The sequence below is a fragment of the Thunnus maccoyii genome, chromosome 17 (genome assembly GCF_910596095.1).
Source record: "Thunnus maccoyii chromosome 17, fThuMac1.1, whole genome shotgun sequence".
Lineage (NCBI taxonomy): Eukaryota > Metazoa > Chordata > Actinopteri > Scombriformes > Scombridae > Thunnus > Thunnus maccoyii.
In genome coordinates, this window is record NC_056549.1 from 16,664,358 (window position 1) to 16,685,895 (window position 21,538).

Here is a 21,538-nt window from a genome sequence, read left to right on the forward strand (position 1 = left end):
TGTGTCATGGATACAAACAAAGAGAAAACATTTTGCATTGTGGGATATTTGTGGGTAACCTACCCAGAGCCTGTAGAGGGCAGAACGGGGTGAATTCCAGGGACAGGGATCTTGCCCATGATGAAGAGCATGACCTCTGACCTCTGGTAGGTTGGCAAAGTGTTGGCAAATGAACCTGAAAGAGAGATACAGGACGGGGAAAGGGATGAGTATCAGATAGATAACGAATGGGATTTGGAGCGAAGAAAAACAACAAGCAATAGAGAAACGGATGTGTGGAATAGGAGGAAAAAAGAAATGAATACTAGTACATGTACACACACAGACACACACACACACACACACACACACAGATATAAACACAGACACAGACAGGGTGAACATAAACAGCATAGACAAAATGATTCAGTCCAGGAGCCTGTCAGAAAATCCTCCTACATACACACACACACACACACACACACACACACGCACGTGCACATGCACGCACACAATCTGTCTCAGACACACCACCGACAGACTCACCAATGGTCCTGATAACTGCCTCCTGCAGCTGCCTCTCCTCATGAGCTTTGATGATCTTGGTGCCGATGTTGGTGCTGCCGTCATAGGAGCCGGTCAACTCGTAGTCCACACTCAAGCGGAGCTGCCGCAGCAGAGTGTTGAACACCTCCAACACTGTCGGCCCTACACATAGACACACACAAACACAAAATGAATAATAAAAAGACAAGTCACCCCAAAAATTAATATTAACATCTGATGTGCCGGCCAGTAGAGCACGTAGTGAACAAGATTTCTCACCTACAGAGCCGCTGGCTGCGATGGCGGCTGCCTCCAGTAAAACTTCCACTATCCCGGCTCGCACTGTGGCTGAATTCTTGCTGTTAGCATCCAGATGACCGAGAAGCTGCTGGATTACTAAGTGAGAGTGCTGAGACTAAAAGAAGTAGAAATAAACAGAAGTAGGAGAATGGTACATAACAGTAAGTCATTGAACCAGATAGCAAACTAAAAGCAGTGAGCCGAGTTGAGTTACAGCTGTGAGAAGAAGAGCTGATGCCCAAATGACATCTGCAAACATCTCTCAGTCGTTTTTCAACTATTTTTGGCTGTAAACAAGTGAGAACTCTGAGAATATTGGAGCATGTTTCTACTGTGCACTCCTAAGGCATGTCAGAACCACTTAAAAATGAATAAAACATGGTAATGTTTAAAACACACAAAATGTTTCAGGGTTTCATTCCATTTGTCCGTGGACATGAGGTCAACAGAGGCGCTATTTCACTCACCTGGATGGAGTACATGATGATTTTGAAGCAACGCACTGCAAAGGTTTTCCCCTCCCATAGAGAATGGTTATCTAAGTGCCTGTGGGAACACAGACAGAAGGAGGAGAGGGACAGGGAGGATACAGAAGATGTAATTATACCGCGCCAGTGGTGATGGAAAACAGAAAGGGATAGAGAGCAAATTTGACCCAAATGTGACCCAAATGTGACTCCATGTGTATCTTTTCTTACATTTTAAGAAAAATGTAAACCTTAACAGAAGAGTAGACATAGAGGAGAGTTGCTTATGTGATAAAAATGAATAGAGACGCAATAATGACGAATTATAATGTTGAATGTAGAATTTAGAGACACCTCAACACTTAATTCTTATCTTTTATCACTGAATGTAGTCAGAGTGTTTATGCTAAAGAGCAGGATGTCAAAATCCATCAAATGTGATCAAGGTCATTACTGCTGAAGAGAGGAAACCTGCATTTGCGAGGCGGGCATAGAGTGAGACAGATTACTAGAGCGTGAACCAGACAGAAACAAGGACAGTGATGGATGGACGAGAGCTGGACTCACACAGCACCTGACAACTGAGATGAATTGAAGGGAAAATTGAGAGAAAACTGAAAATGGAAAGATCAAGGGTGTTGAAAAGAAACTGAAATTAAATACTGAACAAGAAAATGGTAACTCGAGTTGCACTCGGAGAGATTCTGGAGTTCAGATAGATCAATAAAGGCTTCAAGTTGTAATCCTTAAGATTTTCATGAAATCAAACCCTGTTTCTGAAACTATTCATGGTCAACTTTTTTAAAAATCAATAGCCTTTAAATGTAATTATTTCGTTACAACCTCTCTGTATAGTAGTTTCCTTAACACACACACACACAAAAGGGATTCACAGGAAACAATGCAGCATGTAATATAAAATTACTGTTTGTAATTGTATTTCATTGATATCAGCCTCATTGCTGTAGTCCAATCAGAATTGTATTAGGTTACTGCTAACCAACATTTCCTACTGATCCAGCTTCACATTAAAAATATTCAACTGGGGGCATTTCAATGTTTAGGGGTTAAGATGTCAACCAGGAACTGCAACATCCCTGGTTTGTTGCATTTCTCTCTCTCCCTCTCTCTCAAAAGACATAAAATGACCATCATTTTTCTTTCAAACATGGAGTGGCTTTTATGGTGAAGCGGTCCCAGGAAACTCAAGGTCAACGAGGATAGCGCTGACCACAATCCTTCAATCAAAAATGTTTCTACAAAACTAGACAATGGTCTTTTTTCTGCATTTTCATCAGTTTTAAATGTAGCAGAGATAAACGGAATAAGAGGGAAAAGCTACAGTGAGATGTTGGATGAAGAGCTGCAAGCGACATGCTGTACACATCCAGCATCTCAGCAACCAACTTTTACTATGACTTGTTGATTTGTGGAAAACAACATGTGATGTGCGCAGCATGAAATCACATTCAGATTGGTTACAATTGTTAATGATCGATGTCAACTTGAGATTTTTTTCGGTTGCACTGTTATCAGATACACCAGTTGCTCTTCTGTTGTATTTCAGACAAAGTAGCTGCATGAGGAGTGTTTTCTTTAGTATTATCTTGCATTTTCCGTTCCCATCAGTAACCGTGGGTGTCACCAAATCAACCAGGATTGAAATCTTAAGGATTACTAACTTTAAAAGTCCCTGAAATTGTATATATTGATATATTTCCAACTCTCCTGTGCATTTTAAAAATGTTTTTGAGGAAAATTTTAAAATTTGATAGCCAGTAAACTGTTTAACTATAAAAAAAATCAATATATTTCTGCAGGTTAGCAGTCCTAGCTGTGTTCTGTTTCCTGCAAGCACATGGTTCACATTTAATCTATTGTATTTCTCAGCAGATCTCTGAACTCACGTTGCTATAACTTCAATTCTAACTTCAATTAACATCATAGACATCCAGCTGTTCCAACCATATTCATTACTACAGTATAAAGGAGGAATGATTATAAACACTAGCTGAGAAAGAAGCCAAGGGGGGAAATGAATGAATAGGTAGATACAAAACAGGTTAAATTTAAAATGAAAAGTGAACTCAATAAAGAAAGCATAGATGTCAAGGACGCTGGCAGATAGAGGCAGATGAGCACATGCAGCGAAAGAGAACGACTGAGACAGATCGACACTACATTTCAAGACAAACAGTTGAGCTGAATTGATCCAAATAAGAGAGAAAGAGAAAGCGAGAGATGGACGGACGGACAGACGACTAACATTAAAAAAAGCTAATCTCACAGAGGACCAGGCTCAGAGACATTCAAAGTTAAATTAAAACATCATAAAAGATAACACAACAAGCCTGATGAAGTTGTTGAGAGAGCATGGCGTCTGTAATATCTCGTCAGAAAAGTACAATCTTGCAAGGCAGATTCTGCTGTAAATACAGTAATAATGCACAATTAAAATGTCCCACTAGCAAATCATGCACTCACATCAAGTCAGGAACAAATAAGTAACCTTGCGTTGACCTTGTCGTGCCCCCCTCGGGCAAATCAGCTAAAAATGCCGCAACAGAGCCCTGACATTTATCCTTTCCCTCGGGTTCAGTCAATACGTCAAAAAAAAATCAACAAATGCATCAAAGGAGCAAATCACAAAGAGAAGACAGATCTTGTAAATAAGAGTAGTTTGTGGGGTTGTCTCACATTAGCACGGGTGTGACGGCATTCTTGATGTTGCCGTAGGCGGCTCGTCCCAGCAGCTCCCTGAAGCAGCGCTCTGTCAGCTCCACCGGGCTTTCCTTCTCCTTCTCTGACGCCTGCAGCGGAGAGGGGGAGCGGCTGGAAGGGAGCAATGCAGGTGAGACAGCAGAAGACGTAGAGGGGAGGAAAGAGTAGGGAGGAGGCGAAGAGAGAGGGGAAGGAGAGGGGAGGGGGGGGGGGAGAGGAGTAGAGACAGCGTGAGAGAAAATGGAGCAAAGAGGCAAGAGTTTGAAATCAATTTGATCTAATAACATTAACATTTCCACAAAGGCTCTGTTTCTAACACAGAAACACTCTGGACTGCTGCGTCACTGCAGCCTGCGCTCCTGAGGTGACTTGTCCTTCTGCAGTTTGTCTGCAGTAAAAAATGACTGACTGTGTTGCCTGTCCTGTGTGTAGGCATTTGTATATGTGTACTGCACATCTGTTATCACCACAGGGGGACATGGGAGGTCGTGTGAGTGTGTGTGTGTGGGCACTTATACTGTGTCCAGCCTTTCTTTGTTCTCATGCATATTTAAAAACATCCGCTATAACTCTATCTTGGTCATGACTAGCCTTGGGTGGTCCACCAATGATGACATTATTTATTAACAGCCTAACTTTTTCATCTTGGCTGCTGCTGCTATGGAGGGAGTGTGACTTCCTGCCTCTCAGTTCATCGTCTAACTTAACTCGAAACCAAAAGAGACCCTGAGATTTTAGAGGCAAATGTAAAACAGCAAAACCAAGCCAAGTACAGAATTTATTATACTGTAAATGAATCATGAGATTTTTCACCTCAGTGCAACAAAGGTGGAAAACTCCAGCCAACTCCTGTTATTTAATCCTCAGAGACCTGTGTGGGCGTCTGTGCCCTCGGCCGACATTGCTGTCTTTCAGACACTGTAGCGAGCTCGGCTGTAAAGCTACAGTGAAGATATTGGGATCATGTGAAAATAGACGACCTAAGGCATCCATTGGTAGCGACCATGTCATGCTTGTCTAGCTTGTCGGGAGGGGGGCTAATTAATGTTCCAAAGTTAAGCTAACTTTTAGCAAGGGAAAATCCTGGCATGGCCTTCTTCAAAGGGGTCCCTTGATGTCTCATCTTAAGATATCTGAATGAAAATGGGTTCTATGGTTACCCACCAGTCTCCCTTTTACAAATATGCCCACTTTATGCTAATCCTGTGCAATATGAATGTGTTATTTTTGAATATTTCTGCATAGGGTCCCTAAACAGTCTTGGAATTGCATAAATTGGGTATGACTGGAAAGCTGAGACTCTTGTGGATTTAATGATCCCAGCTCTATTCATGTTTGATGATGTTAGTCCCCATAGAAGTCATTTCATTGTAGTGAGACCAGTCTTTCAAACTTGACCTCACTGTATAAAATGACCTATTGTGACCTCGAGGATAATCACAGCCTCTTGAAACTTTCCAACCACAAACTAGAGACCAAGGGCACAAAGACGATGTATGGCTTTCCTCAGTACATTGACAGTAAGGAGGTTTCTAAGCAATATCCAGAACAGAAATGCTCGCCATCCAATCGCCAATCGCCATCCAATTTCCTACAGAAATCTCCAGATGTCAAATTTTTTTGATATCAAATCACAGCATGAATTTTTCTATGGTGTTCCTTAAGGTCTTGGTGTCTTAATGTAGTATTTTGGAGGGATTTTTGACCATTATTATCGATTCTCATGTGGTCAAAATGGTTAAATTTCACAACAAATCTCTGTAACAAATGGTATCAGCCCAAAAATTGCTGCAACAACTTATGAGACATAACTGAGCCATAATGGGAGTGGTCATTATATACTTCCTCATAATGTTCTAAGCCCTTATGCAATTACAATTACAATTCAATGGGCTTTATTGGCATGAAAGTTTCAAGAACAATGTTGCCAAAGCATCAAAATAAACTTTCAAAATTTGAATAGGCACCTAACCAAAACACAATGTTTATTACAAATTTGTGACTAGAAAAACACTTCTATGTGGCATATACTGTTGACATGCTATCTCCCCTTAAAGGTCCCCTGTTCCCCCTTAAAAAGACTAAAATGGGTCTACAGTGGGTCTCTAAGGGTTAAAGGTTTAGCATGTTTGTTAAGCAGAAAGTCACTCTCATTGACCCGTGTCTAGCGAAACGTGCATCTTTAATACCTACTTAATTCTGAGGTCATATTGGTATCCTCTCGGTGCACGGCTTTAACTAATGATTTGGAAACTCCTAAGGAAGTGGTTGGCATAAGAAGAGATCTGCAATTAGCTAATTGTCTGTGGATAATGGATATTCTATCACATGTTCACCACATTGCAGTAGAAGCTAATTTTGTGTCCGTATATTGCCGGCTTTTTGTTCGCATTGCCTGACAAAACCCTTCACAGTTCGAAACATTACATCAATAAAGCCATTTTATGGGAGCTTGCAAATTTCAGTGTGCAGACAACCACATCAGCATTATCAGTATCTGAAAGCTTACTTGGCTACTGCAATCTGCTCTCATCAAATAAATCACACGTGCTGTACAAATTCTGCTTTGTGATTCCAAATTTTAAACGCTTACTGTTAACTATTGTGAAAAACAAGCAAGTTATACAAAAGTCTTTGACGTGTGTTAAATGCATGTTTAATGTCAGCACTGTTTCAGTTTAAATTTTCTGCAGAGGCGATGTCTGGAGGAAAATTGCTTGGGGAACATAACACCTTTTCAGGCAACAGCATATGACATTTACAACAATCAATCATGCTGGTACTTGTTGGTAAAAGAGCCAAGATAAAGCTTCTTTAGAAATCTATAAATAACTGCTCTATTAAAAAAAAATGTCTCAACTGCCAAAAGGCTGTGTCTGAACTTGATCTTTAAATGAACTTGTACATGTGTACGGGGATTAATGTAGAGAAAATGCACCATCTGTGAGTTTAATTAGTCTCTGCACTGACTGCTGTGGACTGTATGGCTGGCAATGAGTGGCTAAACTCAATGTGAGGAGGAACAGAGGATACACAGCAGGGGCAAGCTTCATAATACACACAGAGCGGAGGGAAGCCGAGAGGGAAATGTGTTTCTCGGTTGGATTGTGTCCGTCTCTGTCACTTTCTGTCCATCTGTCTCTTTTTCAATAACCTCCCCATTTCCATCACTCTGTTTTCTATTATCCGCCCTCCACCCAATCATCCGATGTTCCTCTTGCTGCCCTCCCCTTTTGCTCTCCTAACCTTCAGATCTCGGCATTGACGTCAAAGTGAATTTCAACACGTGGAATACTGCCAAGACTGGGAGGCTCCAGACTCTGCAACTCTTGCACTATTTCTGTTAATGCTTCCCCCCCCCCCACACACACCCCTTTTAGTGCTCTCCCTCTTTGTCTTTCAATTTTCTCTCTCTACCTCCTGGTGTTTTTGTCCTTGGGTGCTGCAGGTGGGAGAACAGACGTCCATAAGGGGAACAGAGCTGTCAGTGGATTCACTCAGTGATGATAATGATGATGAACGACATGGGTGATGGCTGACTCGACTGCCAGGACAAATATGGCCTAACATAAGACAAACAGCGTCAGTAGGCTACAGCACAGTGGCTCTGGACTGTGTGACAAGAGGCACGGCGGGTCAACACTGACCCATTTTGCCTCATCAACTTTCTCACCACATGTTAAATGGCACAGCCTGGCCTGCTGTAAGAGGATGATATGGTAACACCTGGGACATATTAGGATTTGTAGTTTTTGCAAGTCACTTGGCCTTTACAAACCACAAATTATGAAATACGCACAATAAAATACCACTATACAGTATATCAGTAAAAATCATAACCTAATAATAATAATAATAGATGGCCAAAGTCAAACTGAAACTGCAGGATTCTACTCCAGAAGTAGGAAAACCTCATTAAAAATCCCATTGAATCCCATTAGCCTGTTTTGGGGGCCGGCCTTTATTTGTTCATGTCGACCACACACACCCAGCCATTATCAGAGACTCAGCTTTTAATTGACTACTTGTCTTTTATCTGAGGATATACATATGAAACAAATCAACCAGCACTCACCTCTCTGTGCGCTCTCCACTCTGCAGGTTGAAAAGCAGAGAGGGGACGATCTTGTCCATGTGCTGAGGGTCCCAGATGTTGGCCTGAAGCTCGTCATTCACAGTCTTCCTCACCACACCCTGCAGACCCTTGATACCTGCCATCCGGATCCTGTAGGCAACAATCACAGACAGACAGCAGGAATCATGTGAGTGGTAACTGAATCTATAAATGGATGATTATATTTAAGAAATCTTTTTTTTTTGTGTGTCTACTTTTTAGTCTGTATCCTTCAGAGTTTCAGTTATTTCTGCAAGGCTACATTTAACTGTTCAAAGACGTCACTTTGTCTATTTTCAGCAGATGAGATCAAGATTTCTTTTAAAAGGATTTCACTTAATAAACGTCCAGGGGCAGAGGTAGTCTAAAAATAAGACTTATTGAAGTCATCTAAAAACAATCATAAGATTAATAATAAAAGAAAATTCTGCCTCCTGCTCAATCAAGCATCTGTCCACTCACTTTGTGCGGATGTCAGGGTCCTCGAAGCTGGAGTGGCACATCTCACTGAAGCGTGACACAAAGAAGTCATAACTGCGGTGGTACGATGGCGTATCCTCCTCTATGTTGGCAAACTTCACAAACTGAGAAGGGTAAAAAAAAGAAAATACATTTTTAGATCAACCAGAAACTATTCTACAACTCCAGAGATTTACAGTAGTAAGTCTGTTACTCAAAAGCCAAAGTTTATTAAGAGGTTTTTTTTTTTTTCAATTTCATTAAGCACTCTTTAATGAAATAACCCTTAATCCCCATGGTGAATATCTCCTGAATTAATATCAAACCATAGCACCAAAACATCTCATTAAGAGTGAAAAGCACAGTGCAGAGGGGGGCTCTCCCACTGGGCCACAAAATGCCGCCATTTAAACACGCTGACATTTAGCTTCACAGCACTCTCCAATTAATAAATTATTGACTGGATTTCTTTAGAAACAAGACAGAGAGGATAAAGCAAGAATTATATGATAAAGATTCAGTAAAGCAGATGATAATCAAAATACAGGTGGGATCGGTGCATTAAGGCTTGTAACAGCAGGATTTATGTAGAAACAGAACATCTGAAGAGTACCCTGGTGAATCTATTTCCTGTGTACAAAATTCATTTTTGGAGTGGTTTTGAAATTAAATGAAGTACCCTTCAGCAAATTAAATGTAGGGAACCCAGAATTGCTCCACAGCTACTCAGCTGCTGCTGTAAGAAAATATTACTGCAGTGGTTGATACCTGAAAGCTGCCCAGTATTATTACTGGTAGAAGTACTGGGCAGCTTCCAGGTATTAATGTATCAACTCTGTGTCTGCTGAAATGGCCTCTCTGTCTGATGGACAGCTTAAAGTATAGGTCTAACACCACAAGTGATGGAGGGCTGAGAGTATAAAAGGGTTTTGTTGCAACTGAAGTCGACACCAGAAGAAACTGAACCCTGCCTTAAGTCTTTTCTATCGCAGACCAATCTGTAAAAGTAACAGTGAGCTGACACAAACATTAAGTCATGTACTGGTGTGTTGAAGAGCCGGTTCTAGTTTGACAGACCTTGGCGGTACAAGGTTTTAGGTCACAGAAAGTGAGTGTGAGAAAACCTTGAGTCCTGTGGTGATAAATTCTTTAATCTTCTCCTGTCACCTCTCTCTGACACCGTTCTGCTTCAGATGAGACATACAGTGCGCACTAAAAAGGGAAAAATAAAGACAGGCTGCTCTGCGGTAGTTGCCATGCGAACATACTGTGTTTGTTTGCACAGAAAAATACAGTCTATGTATAGTTCTGTGTGTGAAGATGCTCAGGCTTTTGTCTGTTCCGAGTGTATGCTAAGACTGAACAATTACAGCAAAACTAATCCCAATCAATATCTTCACAATGTTCAACAAAAGCCATTTTGACTGCAACACTTAAAATTAGCAGATAAAGACAGAAATCCTCCATCACTAATTGTGGTAAATAGCACTTTGATGCACAATTAATTATGTGTATATGTTTATGAGTGCATCAGCACATGGCCTTACTTTTTGTCCTAAATACACAACCATGAGTGTGTGTGAGAGAGATTGACAGCAGGAAGATTATGCGTGAGATGCTGGCATGTCTCGTCAATCTATGTAAAGATAACTGCGGAGCTTTGCCAATGTGGTCTGCAGCTAATCTGATTTCCTTCACGTGTCCTCTGCTGACCTGGCCAACAGCGTTGATAGCTGCTTCCCACATCAGAGGATATACTCATCACTCCCCACTCCCTCGCTGAGCTCTGATCTTCCTCAAATACTAAAGCAGTTTTCCTCTCAAGGTTAACATCTCTTACTTTGCGCCATCGTTTCAGGAAAGTAAATCCACCCCTGTCAACTTTTGATTAGATAATGCGACTAAATCCACTGAAATGGGTAGAGTTTGATGCGGCAGAAAAGCTTATAAACGAATGCACATTAGACACATTAGTGACCAACAGTTTGAGTGTGTTGGTACTTATCTAAATTTATATCAGCAAAACAAACTATCTTAGTGTTTTTACGATTCTTGAGACCAAAAATGATGGCTTTCCATGTTTTTTTGCCTATTAAATTATATTTAGAGCACAAAGTTATCTGTGTTTGGCTTTTGCAGTAAATTGCGACTGTAAATCCTTAGAAAATCTACCTTAAATCAAGCCAAGAAGACATCAAATGAAATAAGGTTGAATAGTGCATTTGCTCTGTCCCTGAAAACTTCTGAGACTTAAAAAGTTAAAGGTTAAATCCATCACTTGGACAGTTGTTAATTATCACAGTGGCGTAATTTTGTTATATTTCACACTATAGTTTCACCAAACTCCGTACATCATATTTCCAACTGAAAATAATTAAATGTTACTCCTACAAAGCAATACAGTCCTTGAACAGCAGCTAACGATTATTTGTATGCGCTTTGGTTTGGTTCTTTCGTTGCTGCAAAACCTTAAAAAAAAAAAGTGATGTGACGATCCTGGAGACTCACCGAGTTGGTTCCCAGGATCTGCAGGCTAGGTTTGTCCGACTCCAGCAGCTTGCGCACCATCTTGAGGAAACTCTCCACAAACAGGTTGATACTCTGGCAGTGGCAGGCCATCAGCAGCTGGTCCAGGGCTTCCATCGCTATGCACACATACCTGAACAGGAGAAGAGAGACACAGGGACATATGGATGACACCATCAACCCTATAGGTAAATATAATGTCCCTGGATATCTTATATGGACACTGAAATAAATTCATATACTTGAAATAAGTAAACGCACCCAGCAACAGAAATCAAAAAGGTAATAAGCTCTGCCAGACAAACTCTGGAGATTCACATATTGAGCAGATTTCCGCTGGACTGTGCCAAGTGTAAATGTAATCTGTACAGGGTGTTTGCATTGGCGCAGTGCCTCCCAGTCATGAGTCATATAAGACAACAACTTCTGTGCTATATAAAAGAAAGTACAGACTGTACAGAAACATCACCATCGATGACTCTACATAAGTCATGTTGTTTTTGTTGAAAAGAGACAAACTCAAATCCCCATCTACTCAGCTACTTTGCACAGAATGCACAATGAATAATTAATTATAAATTAGAAAGAAAAGTGTCACTTACACATAAACTCTGGGTTTAAATGCGAGGGCATATTTTAACGGTTCACTAACCAGATAGCATGTGCGACACATGTGGCATGTTTCCTACTAAATAGACCTATAAGGGTATTTATAACCCTTAATCTTCAGCTCTTTCATAGACTATCAGGGTAAATCTCTGAGATGAAAAGCTGTTACATGCGCCACTTTTCCTATTACGTTATATCAAGCTGAACTTAAATCACTTAAGTTAATGTGTGGCAGAGAATAAAAAAATACACAAAAATGTACAAACAGTTTTATTATTCTTGAAGACTATTTTGTGTGGCAACTGACTAGCGATGCTCACCCGTATCTGTGTCGGGCCACATCCCTTGACAGCCTCTCAGACAGGTACGCTCCGATACGGTCCAGCTTCTCTGGAGCTGACAGGGCGTAGAATGTAAGCTTCTCCATGTTGGCCTTCACCAGCCCATCCTAGGAGGGTGACAGAGAGAGAGAGAAAAAAACAGAGAGAAGAGAAAACAAAAGAAAGTTTTAGGGTCTCAATCACATGTACGAGTCACAATTCTAAAGAAGTAGTTCGAACTAAATGAAAATTCAGTCATTCTCGCTGTCAACGGATATGTACATGACGCCATCCATTAATCAAAGAGGGAGCTGGCTAAGACTTACAAAAAAAAGCAAATACATTTATTGTTCCATAAACAATTCAGAGCTAATGCAGTAGTGTGTGTACTGCACAGTACTTCTTTTCAAAGCTCAAATTATAAGATTATAACTAGATCCCTGAGTTTCACCTACTCCTTTTCCTCCTTGACCTACTTCAATGCTCTTCAGTCTGGTCAGAGGGAGGAGAGAGCTAAAAACATCTAAAGTCCACTGAGATCCCATTTACATTCAGATAAGTGCTGCAACATGCAGTCAATGAAAGCAAAAAAAGAAACTAATAGTCAGGGAAACAACAGGACATATAGATACAATACACACTGGTGACCTTCTGTAAATGAGTAAGTTTTGATAAGATAATTGTGTTGTAATGTTGAGAAGGAGGCATTGCTGGCAAGTATTCCTTCATCATTTACATAAAACAGCAAAATGTAATGTCAGAGAAAAACAAAACAAAAAAAGCCTTGAATCTTTTCCTTTCATAAAACGTTGTAGGCAGACAGTTCAATCTGTCGCAATCCGCTAGAAATATGTGAGCAATAACCGTCACTGTAGATGCAGCAGAGAGTTTGCAGCACTACTCAAGCACCTTGTCATCGATGTTAGTTTGAAGTTTGATAATCATCGGCTGGATTTTTATTATAATATTTATGTCTCTGTGTCATCACAAAGCTGTTTTAAAAGCAGGTATTTTGACATAGCGGGAAAAACAACGATGAGTGGATTTAATTTAAGATTTTCCAGCTCCAGGGCACTTGTGCGCGCTGGCTTTCTGGCACAGCTAAATGAAAGAGGCCTTTATTAATGTCATTAGTTGCACCTTTAGTTGCTTTTCCTGCTATGACAAGTCAAAATGTTGCTGTGAAAAAAAAAAAAAAGTCTATTTCTCTCATCAGAGGGTTATTTTAGGGATCTTTGTACATATATATACACCCACAAGCTCACACAGTGTGACACAATTTTGAGTAAATGTCATCAGACTGCTTCATCATTCCCAAGCTGCTGGAATAGTTACAATCTCAGTGACACAGCTTAAACCCAGACTTAGAAGACATTTCTGGGAGAACATTATGCAGGTGCACATGCACACACAAAACAGGGAAATAAGGTCTGTGTGTACTAGCATGTCCCATGTCTTGCAGTTTTAGCCGAAGATCTGACAAGTAAAGTCGGGTACAGCAGTAGCACAGCGGCACTAACGATAAGTTTCCTCTGCAACAGATCAGTTCCGTCCTCTCCGCCCAAATTAATTCTCTTTATGAGTCATCTGTATCAGATCTCAGTTAATCACAGAAAATCATAGCAAAGATGAGGTCTGTGATTTGACACTAACAGCTTTGAAGCAGACAGCTACGTATTGAGGTGGTGCAAAGTTTTCTTCTCGCCTCTACATCACGCTTCCTAAATCTAAGATGTTCAAATAAAGCTGCGTTTATATTTATCTGCCTTGTGACTACAATTGGGAAGCTATCAGCTAAATCTGGTACAGCACATCATTACTGCTCACTATTTTTTCCATACATATTTAAGAAATGTGTGTTGTTCTTCACGTAATAAGCTGGTAAACTAAACAAATCTTTATGAAGACACTCTACCATGTTTGTTCTTTTTCGCAGACGTCAACAATGTTTATTAGCAAACTCCTAACAATTTCTACATAATAATGCAGACCACAGGGAAATAATTATTAAATTCGGAGCTGCTGTTTGGTTTAGAAAAACAGCATTGCTATAGAAACAGAAAGTGTCACTTGAGTGTCTCACCTCTGGGTCTTCTGGGAAGATGTTGTCTACAAGTCTCTTGTACCGAGGCCTGAGCGCCCCGCAACAACCACAAACCCCTGAGGAAGAAAAGAGATGGGGGAGGAGGGAGAAAAACAGAGAGAGAGATGGTTGATTAGACTTGTACAGCATGACTGACAGAAATGCAATAAAAACAAACAAGAAGAAAAATAACAGAGGGAACTTTTTTCATCCCTTCTCTGTGGCAGCATTATAGGTTTGTGTAAATGCCAGAACAAATTGCCAAAGTCGGTATGTCTACAAACTTAATGTTATAGACACTATACAGTAGGTAGAGTTAAAATTGCCATGTAATTGTGTTTGGACATTGTTTACTGGTTCAGTGAACACTGGCACAGTAATGAGTCAATGACTTCTGAAGGCAGCGACTGGTAATGACACCACGTTAACGACATACTGCATCTCCATAGATTTAGAACTTGATAAATAAAGAATAAACTACACAAACTATTTCAAATATGTAGCTGTAAAAACTGTCAAATTATATGTATAGAGGTGGCAGCAAAGAAAACACAGCTGCTACTAAAAAGCTAAACTAATGATAGGTAAGCTACTGAGCAATAATTGACAATAGTCTTGTCATTATTCACTCTCACACAAGTGGCACACTTAAATACAAACTTACGCATCATTAATTTTTATTAAGTGCAGCTTTTTCTAGACTGCTATAATGTGAAAAGAGTCGGCTGAAGTGTAGAGAAGAATAAGTGTGGCGGTGAGCAAAGACATTTTTATGGAGTTGCTTTACTTGAAAGACAATACAGATAGACAGAGCTACATCCATAGTTTTCATTGTGTCTGGACAAAACCATATAGTTATACACCCTGCAAAAATGCAGGTCATGATTCCGTTAATCAAACTTAGGTTAGAAACATGCAAAGTTGTTCATCTTTGTGGAGTATCTGATAAACAGAAGCTTGGTTGGCAACTCCTCGGTCCGTCCCTGCACCGTTGTACAATAACAGCCTTTATTTCCCGACACAAAACCCAGGATAAGTGAAGATAATTGTGTGCAAAGACATTTGAGGGAAGCCGAGATATGGAAAGAATGTGGTCACAAGACAGTCACAGTCACAACAATGCCAACACACTCAGACACACACACACAGACATACACACACTCTGTCTCTCTTTCTCTCAGTGCAATCAGGACAGCCTTGAAGAGAGCAGGGCAACACACTGAGCAGTGATTTTTCTGACAAGCTAGGCAGTTGGTGATAGCTGGATTCTGATTGGTCCCGGGGATTCAGCAGTGGTGAGTCATAAGGGGACCCTGGGAGAATGAAGAAACTGAAAAAAGGGATAACCTCCAAAAACCCCCCCTCCGATGAATCATTTAACCCTTCATAGAGCTCCGGATAACCGTTATTATCCTACTGCCTACGTCAAACAGAGATATACAAGTTTAGAGGTCACAAAGCTAAGGAAAGAAAGTAGGTCAGTACACCGTCAACAATGCAGTAAGGTTTGATGCATGGTTTGATAGTCTGACACTTCAAATAGAGATTAGTCAAAAGCAAAATAATCTGCAAAGAAACAGCTTTTCTTCCTTCCTTCCTTCATACCAACATTCTTTTCCTTCCTTTTTCCAAAGAAAAAATGTTACATTATTCATTATTTAGGCTTGCTGTTACACATATTGAAACCTTTTTGGCTGATGCAGCACTAAAACCCCATTTTGAGAGCGTATTGACCATACATTAACAAGATTACCAGCTGCCCAACTGCCACCTCATTACCTCCCAGTGTCAACCAGTCTGAATAACATATATATATAAAGTCTCTCTTGCCTTGTGACACTAAGACAACACATTTCATCTTTTCAGTGGACCAACAGGAACGTACAAGAACCAACACAACCGGCAACAAGCCTTGTTTCTTGTAATTAACACGCTCTTCGAACCATGAGACACCCCAGCCTCAACTGGTGCTAATGCTGCTGTTCCAAAAATCAAAACATTTATATTCTCAATATAAAAAAAATGGACCAACTGTGCACATTTCACACAGATGATGGAGGCAATCAGCTGCCACATGTCTGACTCACTGATGCACATGGACGAGTTGAGCTGCTTTTCTGTGTAATGTTGTTTATTTCCCAGCAACCATTTTGATAATAAAATAATCGTTTTAGTCATTTTTTAAAGGAAAAATGCCAAACATTTGCGGGTTGCAGCTGCTCGTATGTGACGATTTTAAGCTTTTCTGTGTCCTACATGATAGTAAACTGAATATCTTTGGATTTTTGGCGTGTTGATCAGACAAAACAAGACATTTGAAGACATCGATTTGGGAAAGAAATGATGGGCATTTTCCCCCATTTTCTGACACTTTATAGACAAAACAGTCAATTAATTGACAAAATAATCAGCAGATTGACCAACAAATTTAAACTCAGGCCATCTGAAAAAAGGAGGCATAAGGAACAACCTCCAGATGCTTGCAGTACAAAGAACCCACACAAAATAAATACGCTGCTTGAATGTCATTTGGAGTCCATCCATACATACATAAACAGTTTGTGTTAATATGACTCTAAGTCTATTGAGTGATGTTTACAGATGATTTAAATGTGGAATAGTATACTTAACTCATTGCTAAATACAATAACAAACAACATGAGCGTTTAAGAAAATGCTCTGTGTCATAAATAATTATTTCAGACATAGGAATAAGGTGGCCTATTATTTAGTTGCATGAGTGGAGACCATTTTCTAGACCAATGAGGCTCCAAAGGCAAAAAACACTCCCTCTTCCGGGCTACATCCCAACATTCGTTAGCCTCCTGGTATGTTATCAGTGACCAACACCTGGCAGGAGGGGAGGCAGCACAGGATGTCTTGAAAAGCCTTTTAATAGAGTAAAAGGCATGTTTACCATCCTAACCACTTAAACGCCGCTGTGTTTCAAGGCCTTGGTGTTCTCTCTAAAAGTTCAGCTGAACTCCGCAACAGGAGCTCTGCTAGCGCTTGAGCTTATCTCTGAAAGCTGTGTGTCTATTCATAGCACCGGTCCTGTTTCCTCCATCACTTCAAACACTAATGAAGCCTCTGCACTCCTCCCTTCCTTCCCCCCTTCCGTACCCACCAAACCTCTCTCTACATCCTTCTCTCATCCTTGCTGTACTTGCTCAGGGCCTGAGTGTAGGAGTCGCCGATGAATTAATGAAAATACAGCGGGTCCCGTGTGTAGAGCGAAAAGGGTAGAGGACAAAGACAGAGTGACAGATGCAGACAGGGAAATAGAAAAAGACAGATAGAGATGGGAGTGTGATGGGGGAGGTGGATTGTGATGTACTGAATGAGTCACAGATTAGTGCTACTTATTGCATCTTCTCTGTCCGGCATAAATCTGTCCTGTCCTCTGTCAGCAGCAGAGGAAATAGATTTTTGGGAGGAGAGGAGATATGACATAGGGGGGAAACTTCAGTAGTGCTAATGTTCAAAAAATATTCAATCTTCAGCTCAGTGGATGTGCAATATATTATGTTATTTTACATTCATGTGGTGCACTGCAAGCACTGGCATTTTCTATTACAGTGGGTTAAGTGATATTTATAGTAAAAATAACATTTTTATTTTCAAGTGTGACAGAGCTGCTGCTGTTGCCTGTTCTATTCATTTTAAATATGGCTGGATGCAATGGATAAAAATCCTCAATCACAGTATATGCAAATTCATGTTTCAAAATTAACATATATCATGATATAGTCAAATTTTTGGACAATATGTTGAGAAACTGTTGATGAGGAAAATAAAATAAAATGTTTGGCTAATCCACTGAACTAAATACCTAACAAATAAAAAGGTACATCATCACAAAAATACCATAATGCAATTCTACATCGTCCACAGCGCCCTAATAAAACTAGAGATATATGTGTGCTGTAGTATACACGGTGGCTACAACAAAATCTCCACAAATTATTATCTTATATCTTGTCCAAACCCTATTTTTTAAGTCAATTCACATCAAAATAGCAAAGTTAGTAGAGTAGAGTAGACTGTAGAGTAAACTCTACTGTCTGCCAGAGTGGAAAATTGCCTTTAGCTCACAAAAACAAAAAAGCAGCACAATAACATGGAAAATATAAAACAAGTAACATGACAAATGTCGTAAACAGATACCACTCTGTGGAAAAAACACATAGCCTAAGTTTAGAGACACTACAATGCAATGTAAAAGAAGTACAAAAAGCAGCTGTTGATGAAAAGCAGATGTTGTGTTAAGGTGAGGTGGCGAATCACACCTGCTGGATATTATATAACACTGAATGCACAATTTAAAACATTCACATATTCTGCTTTTAATGTGCTTATTATGACTTCAAAATGTAATGCAAAAGCATATTTCCGCAAGACCTGACTTTAGCTGCCTCATTGACACTTTTTAGAGAATCATGACTTAAACTACCTTTTTAAAAGAATCCCGTGCTGTTTCAGAGTTACAATTAGTTTGTGTAAAAAAACTGAAGTTTTTTTTATGTTTCTGGTGCTGGTAATGGTGGGTTAGTGTGGAAAGAGCTAGGAGAGAGGAGAGAGCAACAAGGTGGGTGGACAAGAATTTGGATGACAGCGGTAAAAAGCAAACATAACAGGGGGTCTCACGACATCCGCCCACTCTGCATGGCAAGCTGACAACACATTTAGGGGCTGGATATCGAGCTCCTCCGCTCTTCCATAAACACTCACATATAAACCCACACACAAACATGCTTGCACACACACACACTGAGGAGCATGACACAGAGGAACAATAAATTAACGGTTGTTGGTAAGTGGAGCAGAAGAACAAAGAGAAGGCAGACATCTCTGCAGCTCGGTGCACCAGAGTTGGGGAAGTCTGACTTTTAAGATATCACTTGATTGGATGCTAAGCTACACACCCATGCAGAATGAATGTGTGTGTGCATATGTGTACACATGTGAGGGGTGGTCTCCACCCCTTAAATCACCACTGCAAGGAGCCAGCCAATCACAATGCTATTTTTATCCTTGTAACAATGGGCTGGTACATTAACAGATTACACTCTCCATTTCCCCCAGGATGTCAGCTTAACGTGTCCACATTAGAGTGAGAGAGAGAGATAGAGAAAAAGGGGGGAAAAAACCTAATGTTGAAGTGAGAAAAATAGGGGCAAACAAAAAAAATACATAGCTCTGAAGAACATGTTTGTATGCAAAAACATGGCACTAATAGGGCTACTGCCCTGTGTGGCTGCACAACATCAGCACTGGACAAAAGCACACCACGAAACAAGTTGTACCTCACCAGAAGATGAGGGTGGATCAATAGGAATTTATTTAAAGGAATAAAATAGTCAAACTTATTACAAAACACACACACACACACACACACACACACACACACACACACACATTAACAGACACAAGGTAGGAGTGTGACAAGTAGCCCAGCACATCTTGCAGTGTGATATCTGCACCTGCTGTCCCAAAGCTGCTCTTGTTGTGCCCAAAGTCACGTGGCTGACAAGAGAGAGTAAATATAGTCCTAACGGCCCGCAAGGAGAATATTAAACGCGTTTTGGATCTGTGTGTGTGTGTGTGTGTGTGTGTGTGTGTGTGTGTGTGTGTGTGTGTATTCGTGTAGGTGTAAGAGAGTGCAAGATACTCATCATTACACATTCAGACTCCACCTTCCCCTGGAGTCATGCAAAGCACTGGTTTTTCAAGCCTCACTTAGTATATGCACATAAACAAACACACAGAAGCAAACAGCATACTGTAGCTACCTAAATGATGTATATATTGTGCGTCTACCTGTGCAGAATACATGACACTTCTCGAGACGGTTACAAAGCAAGTTTCCCCTTCAGGGGTGTTATTATATAAGATGGAGGGGAGGGGAGAGACAAACCAAGTCCTGCTATTTTTACATCGGCAAACAAAGCGGGACAAAACATCTTTAAACAGGAGACAGTGAAATGCAAGCACACGCCAGAATCCACAAAATACACACAAGAGTACGAGACAAGAGGCAAGGAGGGTGTAAGCAAATAATGAAGAACGAGCACGGCTGATTCAACAGCCTACCAATATGCACATAAGCTGTCGCTCGATGAGTTTGGGAAAGATGCACGGCAGCTGAGGAGATGAGTATTATGGAGGAGAGGCTGAAAGCATTAGGGAAAGCATGACACTCAACCTACAGGGGAAGAAATGTGAATTCTTGTCACTACGGCATGCAGAGAGTAACACTCTTTCAAAATCAGTGAATATATAAACACAGTGTCAATCTATCCACCCTCCTCTCTCTACCGGGGACACATCTTTAGGCTCCTGACAGGCATAAACACCGCACACACACTTTGCAGAGGCACATATATTATTATGAGTTCCTTTTTTCAGCCATTAATCCAAACACAAAGTCAGATTCAAAGCACACACTCGATCTAGTGTGGGTGGCAGAGAACATGGCTGGTATAATGCGACCGACACACTGATGTACAGACCCCAGCTGCCAACAAATCCTCGTGACACAAGGCCAATCCGACACACTATGAATCACGGTCAAACAGGCGCTGAAACTGGGCTATGAGGGACTCAAGCTCACAGCCACATTTCCATACAGTAAGCTCACCAGTGCGCTGTACAGTAAAGCCAAAGCAAGCTCGATCTTCCAATGTGCTGCGCCTGCGTTGATAATTCATTAGCCAACTACCCAGAACCTTTTTCCAATCAATAGTCTGCAAACTCTAAGCAAAGCCAACTACATTTTTAATTAGCGCTAATCAATGAGCCATATATCAACAAGTCCCAGTGACACCAGAGCTACAGTAAATGACAACATTTTACCAAGGACACCTGCTCACTTTCTGAGAAGTATTGAGTACAGACAAACTTAGCAGATACACTAATTTTTTCCCCATTTTCAAGGAAGTTTGAACATAACATTAGAATTGGATTTAAAATGTTAAAGAATAATGAAAAATTAAAGGATAACAGAAAATTAAACATCTAGCTATACAGTATGCTCGCCTACATCTCAAGCTACAACAGTTAGCTGAATATGCTACAAGTGCAGAGAACACAATGTCACCACATCGGATACAACAGAAGAAAACAATTTGAGTAAAAAGTGTATCTATTACCAAAAATAAACATCTTCAAAGCGGTGTCTCCTTTTAAGCTAATGCTGTAATTTAATAGAGTATCCTCACAAGAGTCCAAGTTCCCATAATGCGCTTTTAGGAGACGTTACTCTCGAGTGAGAGCTGCAGTCTATCACAAGAAAGCTAAGAGGAAACATGTTTGTAGAATGTAGATAAACCGGCTGAACGCTGGATGCTTAACATTACTCACATGCCAAGAACACATAGATAAAATGCACAGGCTGGAAAAATGATTGTTATTC

The 21,538-nt window shown here is 40.5% G+C and overlaps 1 protein-coding gene across 3 annotated transcripts in view; it reads right to left on the minus strand.

The window, feature by feature from the left end:
* LOC121882351 (protein EFR3 homolog B) overlaps nucleotides 1-21,538 on the minus strand; it is a 32,838-nt gene that overhangs the window by 6,813 nt on the left and 4,487 nt on the right. For 2 of the 3 annotated variants that reach the window (XM_042390552.1, XM_042390553.1), the window contains 9 exons: nucleotides 14,125-14,201; nucleotides 12,042-12,169; nucleotides 11,095-11,245; nucleotides 8,590-8,711; nucleotides 8,089-8,238; nucleotides 3,990-4,124; nucleotides 1,293-1,371; nucleotides 526-940; nucleotides 64-175 (listed from right to left, as the gene is read on the minus strand). In XM_042390552.1, coding sequence (XP_042246486.1) covers nucleotides 64-175; nucleotides 526-940; nucleotides 1,293-1,371; nucleotides 3,990-4,124; nucleotides 8,089-8,238; nucleotides 8,590-8,711; nucleotides 11,095-11,245; nucleotides 12,042-12,169; nucleotides 14,125-14,201 — 1,369 coding nt within the window. The remainder of the gene's footprint in view (nucleotides 1-63; nucleotides 176-525; nucleotides 941-1,292; nucleotides 1,372-3,989; nucleotides 4,125-8,088; nucleotides 8,239-8,589; nucleotides 8,712-11,094; nucleotides 11,246-12,041; nucleotides 12,170-14,124; nucleotides 14,202-21,538) is intronic. The other variant, XM_042390554.1, reaches the window with a different exon arrangement.